Source organism: Leopardus geoffroyi, chromosome B3 (genome assembly GCF_018350155.1).
Source record: "Leopardus geoffroyi isolate Oge1 chromosome B3, O.geoffroyi_Oge1_pat1.0, whole genome shotgun sequence".
Taxonomy (NCBI): domain Eukaryota; kingdom Metazoa; phylum Chordata; class Mammalia; order Carnivora; family Felidae; genus Leopardus; species Leopardus geoffroyi.
The window spans coordinates 61401778-61417042 of record NC_059337.1 but is presented as its reverse complement, the minus strand read 5'-3'; the positions used below and the strand labels follow the sequence as shown (position 1 = coordinate 61417042).

Here is a 15265-nt window from a genome sequence, read left to right as displayed (position 1 = left end):
TAAAATCAGTTGTCTTCCCTGAAACTGCAGACCCCTTGCAGTCGGGTCTGGGCTTTGCTGATTGTGGTCCCCAGAGCCTGGCATGGAGTGTCCAGCAAATGACAAGGTCTCCAGAAATGAGTGCACCCCACATCCTGCTACTCATCAACCCTGTGTTGGGGTAACAGTATGTACAGTGGAGGCAAGCTGTCACCTTCACAGACTATGCATCAGTGACATGCTATGTATCAAAGCTCGGGGGGAGCTGCAGAGCCTCTGATGAGGGCCATGGGGCTCCTACTCTTCCCACGTACCTGGAGGGGAGGGGGCTGGTTCACAGGCCATTGTCCCTGGGGCCAAAAAGAGCATGGCATTCTGTGACTGTCAGCTGTCTGCTCCTCCCTGTGCTTGGGGACCGCAGCGCCCCTGTTATTTGCTTTGGTTTCTTACCTCCCTGGCCTCTCTCCAGCATGCCAGGCTCCCAGGGGCTATGACTTCCAACCCAGGACTTAAGTGACACTCAGGTTCAGCCCAGCCAGTTCGAGCTCAGTGGCTTGCAGCCTCCAGGAACAGCCACCTCATGGGTTCAGTCCCCGAGGCCAGGAGCCCTATGGGCTTCCCAACCTGGTTCTCAGTATAAATGACCCTTGTCCAGCCCCCGACACTGGCCATGAGGGTCCTTCCATGTCCCTGGAGCTTTTGCCTCCTTTTAGTGACTATTTCTTTGGGCTCTTTCTTTCAGGAGACTCTGCCTCCCTCCTGTGTGCTGTGGTCCCTCGCTGCTAAGTGATCCAGCTTCTCTAAGGAAGACCTGCACCCTCTGCTGCCTGGCTCAGTTTCCAGGGTTCTTCTCCTATGTTCTACCCTCAGCCTGCCTCCCCCAACCCCACATCCAGGATCTGCTGGCCCACTTACCATGACTCTTGCCTGGTAAATTTCCTTATTTAGGAAAGGAGAAGTTAAAAGTACACGGAATCTGCCTGCTGAGAATTCTCTGATTCCCTCGTTTCAGTCAACAGCATATTTCAGTCCCGCCCACGGGGATGAAGGCTGTTTCTGCTCCCACCGGTTTGGGGCCCTCTAAGCTGGCAGTACTGTTCAAGGAAGGGCTTTGCTTTCTGCATCTCTGTATCCTAGCTGCTATTCCCGGATTCAGGCTCCAGATCTTCTGCTCTGCCCTGGCCAGCCCAGGAAAGAAGATCTGGTAGTGCAGCCTGTCCCTGCTGCCCACCCCAGCACCTGGCCCAGAAGCCCTCTCCCCGGTGCCCACCTTGGCCCTGAGGAAAGCCAGAGCCCGGCTGCTGTTCTCCAGGAAGTGTACTCGCATGCGGCCCCGGCTGGGGGGTGGCAGGGCCTCCCCCGAGATGAGTTCCAGCAGCCGCAGTAGGTGGGTGCCATCGGCCAGCTCTGTGTACAGGTTCTGGATCTTGATGCCCACCTGGGAGGGGTGGGGAAGAGGCACAGGGTCAGCCCCCCTCACCTGTCTGGCCTATCCCAGGACCTGGGAGGTACAGCCCAGAGGGTCTTCCTTAAGGAAGGAGCACCGGACTCATCTGTGTTTTGGGGTCTGCGAGACGTCTCAGCCAGATGACCTCACAGTGGGCCCCCAGAGGCCACTGACCAGGGAGCTGGGGGGACAGCAGAGGACGGCTGTGGGACACAGCCAGCTACACTCACCCGGCCGTGCTGGAAGATGTTGTTGATCCAGTTGGTGAAAGTCTTCTCCTGCATCCGCATGTGCTGTGCCTGGAGCTTGCGAATGTGGCTCATCTCATACGCGGAGTCCATGGTGGGACAGGGCTGGGAGCACTACCGTGGGGCTCTGTGGCTGGTCCCCTGCTTCAGGCACCCTGTAGCCCCAAGGAGCTGCTGGGGACTGTGAGGCTGACCAGCCCTGGGGCCTGCAGCCTTATGGGGACAAGAGGCCACTGGATATTGCTCTAAGCTGGAGATGTTGAGGGGCATGGAGGTTGGAGGAGGAGCGTGAACTGTCCCCACATCTGATGGTGGGGGGGTTGCAACTTGGGGCCCAGCCAGGTAAGGTTCTGGGGCTCCCAGCTGGTGCCCTGCACTTGAGTGCCTCTGAGCCCTTTGCCCCCCCCCCCCCCCCCCCCCCCACTTTCCAGATTCTTGGGACCACAGGGATGGGCTGCTGCCCCTTGGGATGAAAAGCGCAGGTAGAAAGGAAACAGGAAACTGCTCACCTTGGTGTTGTCTGTGCCTGGAAGGAGACCCTACTGGATGGATGGAAATGGCAGATAGCAGGGGAGGGAGAGAACCACAGGAGAGGCCAAGGCTGGAGCTGGGGCCACGCCATGGCCCTCCTCTTGAGCGAGTGGGGCAGGGGTGACGGCACACAGCCGGCATTGTCCTCCCACCTGCCAGAGGGCATGGCCCAGACTGGGAGGGGGTGGCTCAGGAATGCTCCAGACTGTTGCTCCAGGATCTCCTCCTTCATCCTCCTCCCACCTCAGATGCCCCCAATGTCAGGTGGGGGTCCTGGCTGTCAAGATGCAGAGGCCCATGGGATGGGCCTCAAGTTGGCTCTGGGTGGGAGTGCCGTGGGGGTGTTACAGTCCAGGTAAAAGGCATCCAAATGGCAGAGCCTCTGGTCAGAAGCTTCTGCACCCACAGTCTGGGACTGCCCTTCTGCACCCCTGCAGGGCCTCTTTGTGAGCACCCACAGGGGTGGGATGGGAGGGATGCTGAGCCATAGCCCTCCCATCCTGTCCAGGGGAATGCCACCATAGATGGAGGAGAGTCCTTGGACTCTGGGCTTGGCTTTCCAAGCCCTGACCTGGCCCAGGGCCGAATGGTGGGTGCTCCCTCATGCCCAGGGGCCACTTTCTGAAGTGAGCTCTCCTCTTGGGAAGGAATAACTTGGAGCTGCAAAGGCTGTGGAAATAACAGTCTTCTCCAAAGCCAGAGACACAATGTTCACTCTTTGGAGCTTCACGGTGAGGCCCCCAGCACCTGTGCTTCCACAGAACTGGCTAAGTCTCATGGCTCATGGCTCAGGGCATGAGATGTGGAGGCGGGGGGAGCCTGCTGGCAACTCTCTTTCCTTCCCTGAGCAATCTTGAACTGCATGCCAGAGAGTTCTAATTTGAGTGGCTTCACAGAATGTCTGGCTAAACTTGGGGTAATAGTCACTGGTCTGGGGTGGGTGTCTGTAGGTTCATCCAGCAGCCCAGGAGACTCTGAGAAGAGGCTCAGGCCACTGTCCCTGACAGCCAAGGACAATGAGAGGAGCAGCATGGCAGCCTGCCCTTGACAGTTGAGCAGGACAAAGCACCCTGGAACCTCAGGCCCGTGGCTGGGAGTGAGAGACATGGTGCTCTTGGAGGGTGGGGGGTGGGCAGCTCCCCTGCATCTGGGAGGAGCTTCCTCCTCTACTGCCCTCCCCCTGTGAGGTCCCTCCTGCCACTGGCTGGCATCCTGATGTTGGCATGAGCCCGGGCTTCTTCCTCGCTCATAGCCCCAGATCCAGTCAGTCCTCTGTGGGGGGTGCTCCATGCTCCCCAAGAGCTCCAGGGTCTACCCTCCTGCCCCGTCCTGCACTGCCCCTGCAGGGCCCCATCACCGTCCCCTGACTCATCATTCTGCCTGCACATCAGCCTATGCACCGCCCTCCCCCGCCCTCCCCCCCCGTTTACCTCCCAGAACTCAGCCTTGCTCATACCCATGAAGACTCCCCATTGCCCGGGGGCGCCTGGGTGGCGCAGTCGGTTAAGCGTCCGACTTCAGCCAGGTCACGATCTCGCGGTCCGTGAGTTCGAGCCCCGCGTCGGGCTCTGGGCTGATGGCTCAGAGCCTGGAGCCTGTTTCCGATTCTGTGTCTCCCTCTCTCTCTGCCCCTTCCCCCGTTCATGCTCTGTCTCTCTCTGTCCCAAAAATAAATAAACGTTGAAAAAAAAAATTAAAAAAAAAAAAATAAAAAAAAAAGACTCCCCATTGCCCGAACAGGACCAAAGCTTGCCTGCCCACATCTGGGCTTCAGCTGCTCTTTCAGCTTAGAATGTCCCTTCTGTTTTCATTGTCCACATTCTCCTGTCCTATCAGCCCCAGTTAAAATCCTGTTCCTTCTAGCAGGTTCTCTGCCACCCGCCCCTTCCTTCCCAGCTTGTTTCTCCTCCTATGGAGACCCTTGGCCTGGGGCATCTTGTATGATGTGACCACCAGAGGGCAGGCTGGAGCGCATGATGCTTTGCACACAGAGCTCAATAGAGGTGGTTATATTCGGTTGTTGAGTGGCGCTGGGGAACTGCGTTTCTTCCTCCTGAGCTCGAATGCGGCTAAGCCACTGTGCGTGCAGCAAGCACTGGCTCCTCTTTTGCTGTAACTGATTGCAGCCCCTGCTGAAATGAGAATCCCTTGTTAGTACATAGTTTTGCATTATTCATGTTGCAAATAACTAAAACCTCAAGTCAAATGTAAACAGTATAAAAGGAATGTATTGGCCCAGAGGTCTGAAATGTCAGCAGGAGGAGGACTTTAGGTGAGGAGTTTATTTTTTATTTTCTTACGTTCATTTATTTTGAGAGAGAGAGAGCGCAAGAGAGTGCAGGGAGGAGCTGAGAGAAAGGGAGAGAGAGAGAATCCCAAGCAGTTTCTGTGCTGATAGCTCAGGGCCCAGCTTGGGGCTCTATCTCATGAACGATGAGATCATGACCTGAGCTGAAATTAACTCTGACACTTAACTGACTAGGACTAGGCACTCTGTCGCCCCAGGTGAGGTTTGATCCCCAGTTCAAATGAGGCCACCACAGGCCTGGACTCCCTCTGCCTTTTTCAAGGTTTCCTTCACCTTCTTGATCCAGAGGGTGGTTGCTGCGAGCCTAACCTCTCTCCCCTGTCCCCAGTCTCTGGGAACCCCTCTCAATGCCATTTATATTGTTGTACCAATAGGCTTGCTTCTTTACATTGCCTGGTTCAAAGAGAGAACACCCCCTCAAGAGCTGGAAGGGAAGTCTGAGGGGCTTGGCTCTCATGGGCTTGAATTGAGCCACATGTCCATTCCTGAATTTGTGACCAGAGGATGAAATACTCTAATTGGCTCAAGACAGTTGGGACCCACCTGGAGAGGGGTCTATTTCACCCAAAGCTTGTGGCTCAGACTGAGTGGGGGAGTGCTCTGAGAAGGAAATTCCAGGTCTGGGTCACCACAAGGGTAGATGGGTGACAGCAGGAAAAACCCAGGTGTCTGCTCTGGGGATGTGTATCTGCACCTGTGAGGTGACAAGAGGCAGGAACAGTGCCAGCCAGGGGGCTCCAACCCTAGCACTACTGCAGCTTCAGGCGCAGGGACTTGCCTCCAAACTGGAGAGGACGTCGTGGCAGGTGCTCTCTCCTTTGAGAATGCTCAGTGATGCCCTCCCTAGCCTCGGAAGGGTCTGTCTCTGTGGTTCCTCCAGTCCAGCTTTCCAGTCATCCTCACTTGGGGCTTGGTCCTGGACCTGACCTCTGCTGGGGAGCAGATGGAGTTGCTTTCTGGCTAAAGATGGCCCATTTTGGGGAATGTCCTGGCTTAGAGGACATGGGAAGAGTTGGGGGTCACAGGGATGGTGCGCAGCAGGAATGCACCCTCCCCCTAACGCCTTGGATCCCTGCTTTACTGCTGAGACAACTGCCACACAGTCACGGGAAAGCCAGAGCCAATGGAGGAAAGCTAGCGTATTTTTCACAAGTTTATTGATCAACAGATTGTGTCCTTTTTTATTTGACACCTGGAAACAGGATTACAAAAAAAAAAAAAAAAAAATAGAAGCATTGTGTATTAACTGCATTGGCTAATTGACATGTAACCTGATACACTTTTTTTTTTTTTTTTTTCAGCGTTTATTTATTTTTGGGACAGAGAGAGACAGAGCATGAACGGGGGAGGGGCAGAGAGAGAGGGAGACACAGAATCGGAAACAGGCTCCAGGCTCTGAGCCATCAGCCCAGAGCCTGACGCGGGGCTCGAACTCACGGACTGCGAGATCGTGACCTGGCTGAAGTCGGACGCTTAACCGACTGCGCCACCCAGGCGCCCCCCTGATACACTCTTAAATTAGGCCCACGTTCACCTGGATAAACTCAGTGTTTATCTGTCCTAAGAAGGTTATTTCTCTGCTACATTCCACGGAGGAAATACAGTGCCGCTGTTAAATGCTTTCCTTTCCTTCAAGACAACTCGTCTGGGGTACTGCTCTGGGAGTACCGAAGGCGTGTAATGGTGCAAAGTGGGGAGGTCCCAGTGGTGGCAGTCGGGCCATGACTGGTGGTGAAACCCCACGCTGGACAACGGACTGCGGTACGAGACCTTCCTGGTGTGGTGGAGAGGCGGCTCCCCCGGGGAACCGGTGGAACATGAAAAAGGGCTGTGCTCAGCGGCAGTGGGGCCACGGTTCTGCTGAGGCTTCTCCAGTGGGCTGAAAATAAGCAGGGGTCGAGAGGAGGGCGGGAGGCATTGGCTTCTCCTCATGTGCTCTCTGACCCACCTGGAAACCCAGTCCCGGACACACAAGAATTCAGCTCCTCAAAGGCCCGCCATCCTGCAGGAGGAGTCACGCCTCCAAATCCAAAGATGTGATAGCTGCATAATGACAAGGGCTCCAAGGGGAACCCAGTCCAGCCCTGGAGGGATGGGGGCCAGCTAAATGAACGGCCCTCCCCACTGAAGAGCGACCAGTCCTGGGCCCTGCATAGCGCAGTAAGGAAGGTATCGGTGTACAATGCTGGGCTGGAGCCTGAGGCTGGAGCAGGTTGGGCGTCCCCACGTCGCCATGAAACTGGAGGTTTTTGATAGGTCTTGGTGCAATGTTTCTTTGCAGATAGGTTCAGGAGGGCCTCATTAGTAGGCTTACGACTTGGAAGATGTCTTCGGGAGGATCAGCCTGAACTTGCTTTTTCTCTTGAACTCAAGGCTGCAGAGGTTTGTGTTATGCAGCATCTTGTGAAAGCAGAGTTTCTGCCGTGGAATTGTGGAGAACGTGGGGAGTGTCACAGTGCTAGAGTTTACCTGCCTCCACTACCCCGCCCAGCTGCAGACACTCCGGGGAGGGGGTGCTTTGAAAACTGGGTGGTGTGGGGAGGGCCACGTGCTGGGTCAGTGTGAACAGATTCGGGAGGGCTCTGCCGTCCCCCAGCCCTGCTGCACGAGGAGAGGTTCTGGACACAGACTCCGGGAACTTTGTGCAGGTCCTGGGAAGATACGGGTCCTCAGCCTTAGCAGCCATCCCTAATGTCCTCCAGGGACATTGCTCTTTCCAATCAACTCTTCGTGATGACTGACTTCATGTTGTAAGAGATGTTAAGAAAAGTGAGCATGTGACTTCTTTTCTTTTTTCTTTCTCAGCAGGGAAAGCATGCAGCTGCCTGATGTTGTCCCACCTGAGCGTATGGGGTAGGGATCACACCACCACCAAGAGAAGTTTCCTTTCCTGTAGAAAGCAGACACCTCAGTCTGCTGGTCCTCTAATATAGTTTTCCCGTATGTCTCTCCATAGACGACACTTGGCCATATCTGCATATATGCATGTTGACAAGTGTCAAGAACACATACTCATGTGGTGTATGTATGTGTATGTGTTTATATATGACAACTGAGAAGATTAAAGGAGCAGGATAGTTCTGAGTGGAAAATCAGCTAACCTTGGCACCTCTAAACCTTTGGACCAATGAATTCTCTCTTTTCTGTTTTGCCCTTTGGTGGGCTCCCTTGTGGGTACACCCTGGGGCAGTCCTCACGCGTTCACCAACCCATCTGCTAATATGAGAGTAGTGACATTATAAACCTCTATGTTTCTAATGAGTTTAAAAGTGCTCATTAAGACTAAAAATCATATTATGAGTTTATTTCTCTTAAGATGACATTATTTAAAAAGTGAACTAGGGAGTGCGAGGGCTGGCATCTGGATAAATACTTCCCCCCCAAAAAAAAAAAATGGACTCTTAATTCTGCACTTCTGACCCTGATATCACAGGTAACATCAGAAAAACAAAATGTGGTTTTTGGAAGGCTCAGGCGGGACTGTTCTGACTTCATTTCACTTCCGTGCTGGTGGGGCCCCATGCCGTGCAGCCATCACCATTTTGCGCCTCTCTTTTTTTTAATTGCGTAAATAATGATGAAATGAATACCCAAACTGCAGCCCACGAAGGAGGGAAGGTGGTGGTGAGCATTAACCACTTCCATCTGACAGGCAGTGGAGTGTGTGGACCAGAGAGGTTTATACCAGGACTCAGACAGAACACTCAGGAACCCACGTGCGGGATGTGCCCCAATCCTGCCTTGTGAGGGGCATGCATGGTTTGAACCTCACAGCCTTTTAAAGAAAAAGGTTTCATATGAAAGATGCCATCCTGTTTGTATAAAGGCTTTTCCTGTAAGAAAGAAAAACTGGACATAATAAAGATGCCTATTTCTTTCTTTCTTTTTTTTTTTTTTTATAAAAATAGCGTCTAAAGCTAGAGAATGACCTTTTCTACCTGACACCCTGGGGCAAGCTCACCTCTCGTTCCCTTGTGTCCCTAGACCGAGCAAGCTGCAGGCACCAAGACATGGTTTTGCTGAATTTAAATCCTGCCATCGTCCAAGGGGCCTTGGGGACCTTTCACCACACTAACTGATGACTACAGAGAACCACCTCATTCCTTTACTATAGTTTGCATATGATAAATAGACTTTGCTACAAATTACTGGACAGACCAGTAAGAAAAGCCAACCTTCAGACTCCAGCATGATTTGAATACTAGAAATCTTGCCAAGGGCTAATAAAGGTTCTGATTTCCAAATTCCTAACCAAATGCAATTTTGCTGGGAAGGGCCCAGGTTGGGGGAGCTCTGGGTGGGCTAGTCAGGGGGGTGTCGGGTGTCACAAATGCTCTCTGCTGGCCTGGTTGCCTGTGCTGCTAGAGCCTGCAGGAGGGACGGGGGTGCACACAGGCAAAGGGGACTCTCCTTTCACACCCAGGGGAAGCAGTCTTCTCTTTGGTAGGCGGTCTGGAGAGAGCAGAAACGCTCTGTGCTCTGCTGTTTTCCACTCTCAATACAACAGGAAATGAAATAAATAAGATCAACTTTGCTCCTTCTGGGTGCCCTCTAAGGGACAGACAGGGGCCAAGGCAGGTGCACAATGATGTGGTCCAGTGCGGAAGGCTCCCCCTGCTCCAGAAAAGCCCCCGGCTCACACTCTGTGGCTGTCTGGCTGTGCACAGCCCGCCTCCACGTCTAGGTCTCTCCAGGCCTCGGAGTACTCTTTGGTCAATTTCTCTTTTTTCTTAACCCTTCAATCTCCTTATCCACACCCTCCTCCCAATATTTTAATAGAAACTCAGGGAATTTTAAAGGTGAAAGAACCTCATCTAGTGTCCAGTGTGTGCCCTCCTCATTCCATAGGTGGGGAAACTGAGGCACAGAGAGGGCAGTGCCTTGGCTAGGGTCAGTGAGTCAGCAGTGGCACGGGCCTCAGGCACAGGTCCCTGATGCCTACCCCCCCGCTGCCTGCCCTGTGAGCGGCCCACCCCTCAGTCGGCCTTCGGCAGGGACTTCCTGTGGGAGGGGGGCACAAGGTGGGGGGGCAGGCTGTTGGGCAGCTCGTAGCCATCGAGCTTGATCTTGATGAGGTGCTTGGCCAGTGCGAACTCCTCCTCGTCCAGCATGCCGTCACAGTCACAGTCTGCCAGCTTCCAGATCTTGCCCAGGACGCTGTTGGGCAGCTTGGATGTCACCATCTCTTTCTTGGCGTTGACGCCCGATATCTTGCCATTGACAGGCGACAGGGTATAGAAGAGCTCGTCGTAGACGGGCTTGTCTTTGGCCACCACCCACTCCTCCTCATCGGCACCCTCCTTGGCACCCTCCCCGTAGCCCTGGTTGAAGGGGCCCTCGGTGGTGCCGTCGAAGGCGCCGCCCTGCACGAGCTGCGTGGGCATGCTCATCTCCTCCTGGCTGATGAGGTGCATCAGGGACGAGATCTTGTTGCTCAACATGTTGTCCACTGCCTCGATCAGCTTGGGCTTCAGCGAGTGGAATTTGGTGAAGTCGTAGTTCTCGAGCTGTTCCTGCAAAAGGAAAAACCACAACTTGGTCACATGCCCTTTCTTCAGGAAGCAGATAGGGTCGGCTGTTGTCATGGGGGACGCCAAAACGCTGGGGCAGTCAGGGGGAGTCCCCGCAGACCAAAGAGTTCAGCCAGCTACGGGTCGAGGAGGCTGACGAAGTCATCCGAGCAAATGCCACCAACAAAATAACAGTCGTAGCTGAGCAAATCCAACATTTATAAGAACAAGCCAGGAAGGTACTGGAAGATGCTCGCAGAGATGCTGACTTGCACCATGTAGCTTGTAATATAGTAAAAAAAACCTGGCAACATTTATTACCTTTATAAACGGGAGAGTGGTCAGCAGTATTTTTCTATTATTTCTCCAAAGGGGACAAGTTGTCCATATGACCTCCTTGGCACCTGCAAGCTACAGCATGACTTGTCCTGGACTCCGTATGAGGATACTGAGAAGCATGATGCTAAAATCAGCATATTGGCCAGCCAGTGGCCCTGCCTCCAAGCACTGAACCCGCCTTCCAGGGACTGACTGACTGAGAGAGGTGTTTGACAAACAGCTCTCACAGCAAGGACTTATCACTATCACCTCCTTGTTGCCCTGATTTTCTGCCTTGATGGGAGGGGGCATGAGAATTGAGGTCTTGTGGGGGAATCATAAACTTGAAAGGAGACCCTGTGTGTACATAAATGCTGTCGTAATCACTTTCGTTTCCGATGGTAATGAATCATATCAGTCTCTTTTGGTATCCTCTGGGTTACTGGTACCCAACCAGTCACTTTCAGAGTATTGGCCAGTAGACTTGCCTTCTCCTTTAACTCCATCTGTTCTCCCGTAAGTCAGAGCATTGGAGACAGAGGGGTGTCTTCTACCCACATAAAGGTTGGCGAGGCTTTTTCCAGAGAGGACTGTTTTTAGTCTTTTTTTGTAACTGGAGGCGTCTGAGATTGGGTTGAGGTTGAACATGGTGGGGGGAGGGGGAAGAGAGGGAGAGAGGCAAACCATAAAACAGACTTTAACAATAGAGAACTGAGGGCTGATGGAGGGAGGTGGGTTGGGGATGGGCTAGATGGATAATGGGGATTAAGGAGGGCTCTTGTGATGAGCACTGGGTGTTCTATGTAAGTGATGAATCACTAAATTCTACTCCTGAAACCTATATTACATTATATGTTAACTAACTAGAATTTAAATAAAAACTTGAAACTTAAAAAAAAAGGAAGCAGATAGGGAGTAGGATAGCTGGAGGCAGAATTCTCCTCTAAGTAGACATCCCATTCCTGGGCTGTTCCAGAGCTTTCTCTTTGGTGGGGACCCCACATCTGAATTTACCAGATATAAGAGCGGTTTTCAGAATAAGAAACAAGATACATGGAATGCAACTTTTTTTTTTTTTTTTTTTTTTTTAATGGTAGCTAATCTTTGGCTGGTGGCCACACAAGTGATAATCCTAGGGCTTTTAGGTAACCTTCCTTCAACCTTGCCTTTTAATTAAAAAAATTTTTTTTAATGTTTACTTATTTTTGAGGGAGAGACAGAGTATGAGCCCAAGAGGGGCAGACAGAGAAAGGGAGACACAGAATCCGAAGCAGGCTCCGGGCTCTGAACTGTCAGCATGGATCCCAACATGGGGCTCGAAGCCATGAACTGTGAGATCATGACCTGAGCCAAAACGAAGAGTTGGATGCTTAACTGACTGAGCCACTCAGGCACCCCTCCTTTTTTTTTTTTTTAAGTTTTTATTTACTTTTGAGAGAGAGAGAGAGAGAGACAGAGAGAGGGGGGCAGGAGAGAGGATCTGAAGCAGGCTCTGAGAGGACAGCATAGAGCCCAATGTGGGGCTTGAACCCATGAATCGTGAGATCATGACCTGAGTGGAAGGCAGATTCCAAACCGACTGAACCATGCAGGGGCACCTTGCCTTTTTTTTTTTTTAAGTGCTCTAGAGATTTAGCATTTTATCTTTTAAGGTGATCTTATGATACACTTCTGTTGATCTTTACAACAATGCTGGGAGTAAGGAAGGGCAACTTTGAATAACTCTGTTTTACGGACAGCACACAGGGTGGACTAGACCCCATGGCTCCTGCCTCTTGACTAATGCTCTTTGTACTGTAACATGAAGCTTGTCAGAGGGACTGATTTAGGTAAAACAATTATTTAAGGATTTTGGTTTTGGATCAGTTAAAAAAATGTAGTTTAAGGTACAAATAAGTAAAAGTTGAAACTGCTAAGTAGGAGAAGAGTAGAGATGGGGAGGGCGAATGGAAATCCAGCCAATAGAGCTGAGTATCACCAGCCAGCTCAGGGCAGGTCCAGGCTCCACAACCCAGGAGAACAGGCCCATCAGCAGACAGAAGTGCAGAAACATGTGCACTGGGGAGGGTCCTAGGACAACAATTGCCTGATTTGGAGGAGAGCTGACTATAGATGCCACACAAGCCCTGTGGATAGCTCTGTAGAAATAGTCCCTCCTACTCTGGTTCTCCTTGGTTACCCACCCATCCATCCATCCATCCATCCATCCATCCATTCTTCCATCCATCCATCCACCCATCCATCCATCCTTTCTCCATTGACCCATCCAACATTTACTGGGCATTTGTTATTGCCAGGCCCTGTTTTGGAGCCTGGGGATAATATAACCATGAAGAGCCATAATCTCGCCCTCAGGGAGCTTATGCTATAAAAGAGGGAGAACGTTCTAGTTTTTTAGTTTTTTTTAGATCCTTCTTTCAAGAAGGACTTGGCTTACCTTACAGTGAAAATATGGTAACATGAAATAGAAGAAAGTCATTAGAAATGGAAAAGCTAAGGGACACCTGGGTGGCTCAGTTGGTGAAGCACTGGATGCTTGTTCTTGGTTCTTGAGTTCTGTGTCGGGCTCTGTGCTGACAACACAGAGCCTACCTGGGATTTTCTCTCTCCCCTTCTCTCTCTCTGCCCTTTCCCAGCTTATGTGCTTTCTCTTTTAAAATACATAATCTTAAAAAAAAAAAAAGAAATGGAAAAGCTAAGTAATTAAGACAGAGGTGAAAGGGACCATTACATCAGACATCTAAGGTGAGAAAAGTTATTCTCCTCAGCTGCCAGGTTGCTGGGGGGCACACCCCCTCATTGTCTGAGGGAACAAACCACCTGTTTGTTGCAAGAAAACAAACTTTGTTTGAATTGTGAGAGTTACCTGTGGATTTTTATGATCTTTGAAAAATGTCTTCAACAGCAGTTTTGCCAAATAAATGCAGAAAATTCTAGATATGCAAGTTTTTATATGGACTTTATGTAAAGTATTTCTGTTAGGAAAATTCTAGAAGGCCAGCAAGGGGCCATCCAGGTGTACAATTTTCTAGAGATGAGGCAGGGAGACTCTTGAGTAAAAGGGGTTTCATATACCCCTCAGACCTGACTATTCTGGGGAGAAGTAATGTGATAGGCAGGGAGGGGGAAAAAAAAGCAAAACTTTGTGCAATCATAAACATCACACCTTTTTGTTATAAAAATTTGGGAAAAAACTGATAGACAAAAAATGTAAATCACTTATAACTCTTATCACCCAGCAATAACTTCTCAAAAAAATTTTTTTAATGTTTATTTTTTGAGACAGAGATAGAGACAGAGAGCAAGCGGGAGAGGGGCAGAAAGAGAGAGGGACACAGAATATGAAGCAGGCTTCGGGCTCTGAGCTGTCAGCACAGAGGCTGATGCAGGGCTCGAACCAACGAACCGCGAGATCATAACCTGAGCCAAAGTTGGATGCTTAATTGACTGAGCCACCCAGATGCCCCCCAGCAATAACTTCTGCTAATGTTTTTTGAGCACACATTTCTAGCCATTTTTATATATATACACATGCACACACACACACACACACACACACACACACACACACAAACACTCTTTAACTGAACTAAGACCACACTGCTTGACAACTTGGATTTTTAAGAAAAAATGTATCTCATCTTTCTGTGATAATAACTTTTATACAATCTTATTCTTCATCTTAATAGCTATCTAATATTGAACTGTACAGCTGGGCCATTTTGCCTTTACCCTGTCCCATGTGGTTGGACATTTAGGTTGTTTCCAATGGAGAGTCAAAATTGTGGTCTCTAGAGTGCACCAGCAGGGCAGACATCCTGTGCTGTTGTTTAGAAGCAGAACCTTGAGCTTCAGATGGAGGGAAAGAGCTGAAAGCCAAACGGCTTGACAGACCTCTAGAGAGGTGCCTCCAACACTCTTCTCAGCAAACTCTGGGGCCATCAGGTCTCAGTGTGGTGTGGGCTTGGTTTCTAGACACATTCTGATTTGTGTGTCGCTATCCTCACTGACAGACCGTGGTCACCTGCAATTCACCCCAAAACCAGCTCTAAACAATGTTACCAACTCTTTGGGCTCTTATGGCCAGTATCTCAGTCAGCTGGGGGAACTGAGAAGAGAAAGCCCAGGAGGAGAGAGCAGGCAGCCTACACAAAAATCTGAGTGCTGCTGGGGTAAACAAGTCTGGATTCCCCTGGGTGCACAGACACCTACCCTATTTCCTCATGAATGAGCCTGAGCTCTGAGCGCACACAAAGCTCCTGTGTCTGGCCAAGCAGACGAATGAGGGCGGTGTCTGCCTGAACTTTCCACCCGCCTGCAGGGTTCGACTATAAACCTCTGGAAAGCTGGCAAGAAGAAACGGCCACATGTTTGCAGGGGTGGACAGGAAGTAACAGCAAGCAGCCACCCTTGCCCGGAGGGCACATAGGAAATCAACCCTAAACTCTCATCCCTGGGGTACCCCTCACCCCCAAGGCCTGACCAGGGAGTGTGGGGTACAAGTTAAACCACTGCCATCTCTGCCACTCCACCAAGTTCTCTCCAAAACAGAAATCTTTTTATTGGGATGAATACACACTGGGGAATTTAAAGATATACCCTTCAACAGTTGTATCCATCAAAGCCACTGAGCCCTGGATCCTGGAACTTCTCCCTCCCAAGCTACAAAGGTCAGTTCCCAGCCCAGTTGTCGCTGGGCTATCTCTTGCCCACTTCCTCCCAGAATTCACTAGAAGCAGTTCTCCAATTTACAGGTGGGCTGAGCAGGTGGGGACGGCTCTGCTGCCCTCTGCTGTTGAAACGCTGCCACCTCATCAGCTGAGGGGGCCAAATTCTCCGAGGACAAGTGAGTCTGCAATAAAAGTGGCTTTGCTAGCATTCTCCTCATTCTCCAGTCTGCACCTATCAGTGTGGTAAATCACAT

At 51.1% G+C, this 15265-nt stretch overlaps 2 protein-coding genes across 2 annotated transcripts in view; both read right to left on the bottom strand.

The window, feature by feature from the left end:
- Positions 1-3622, bottom strand: part of SPTBN5 (spectrin beta, non-erythrocytic 5) — a 47440-nt gene extending 43818 nt beyond the window's left edge. Inside the window, 2 exon segments of the mRNA XM_045448106.1 lie at positions 1250-1417; positions 1657-3622. Of these exon segments, the coding sequence (XP_045304062.1) occupies positions 1250-1417; positions 1657-1767 (279 nt within the window). The 5' untranslated portion in view covers positions 1768-3622.
- Positions 3623-7052: 3430 nt separating this feature from the next.
- EHD4 (EH domain containing 4) overlaps positions 7053-15265 on the bottom strand; it is an 87107-nt gene continuing 78894 nt past the window's right edge. The window contains exon 6 of the mRNA XM_045448105.1: positions 7053-10026. Within this exon, the coding sequence (XP_045304061.1) occupies positions 9490-10026 (537 nt within the window). The 3' untranslated portion in view covers positions 7053-9489. The remainder of the gene's footprint in view (positions 10027-15265) is intronic.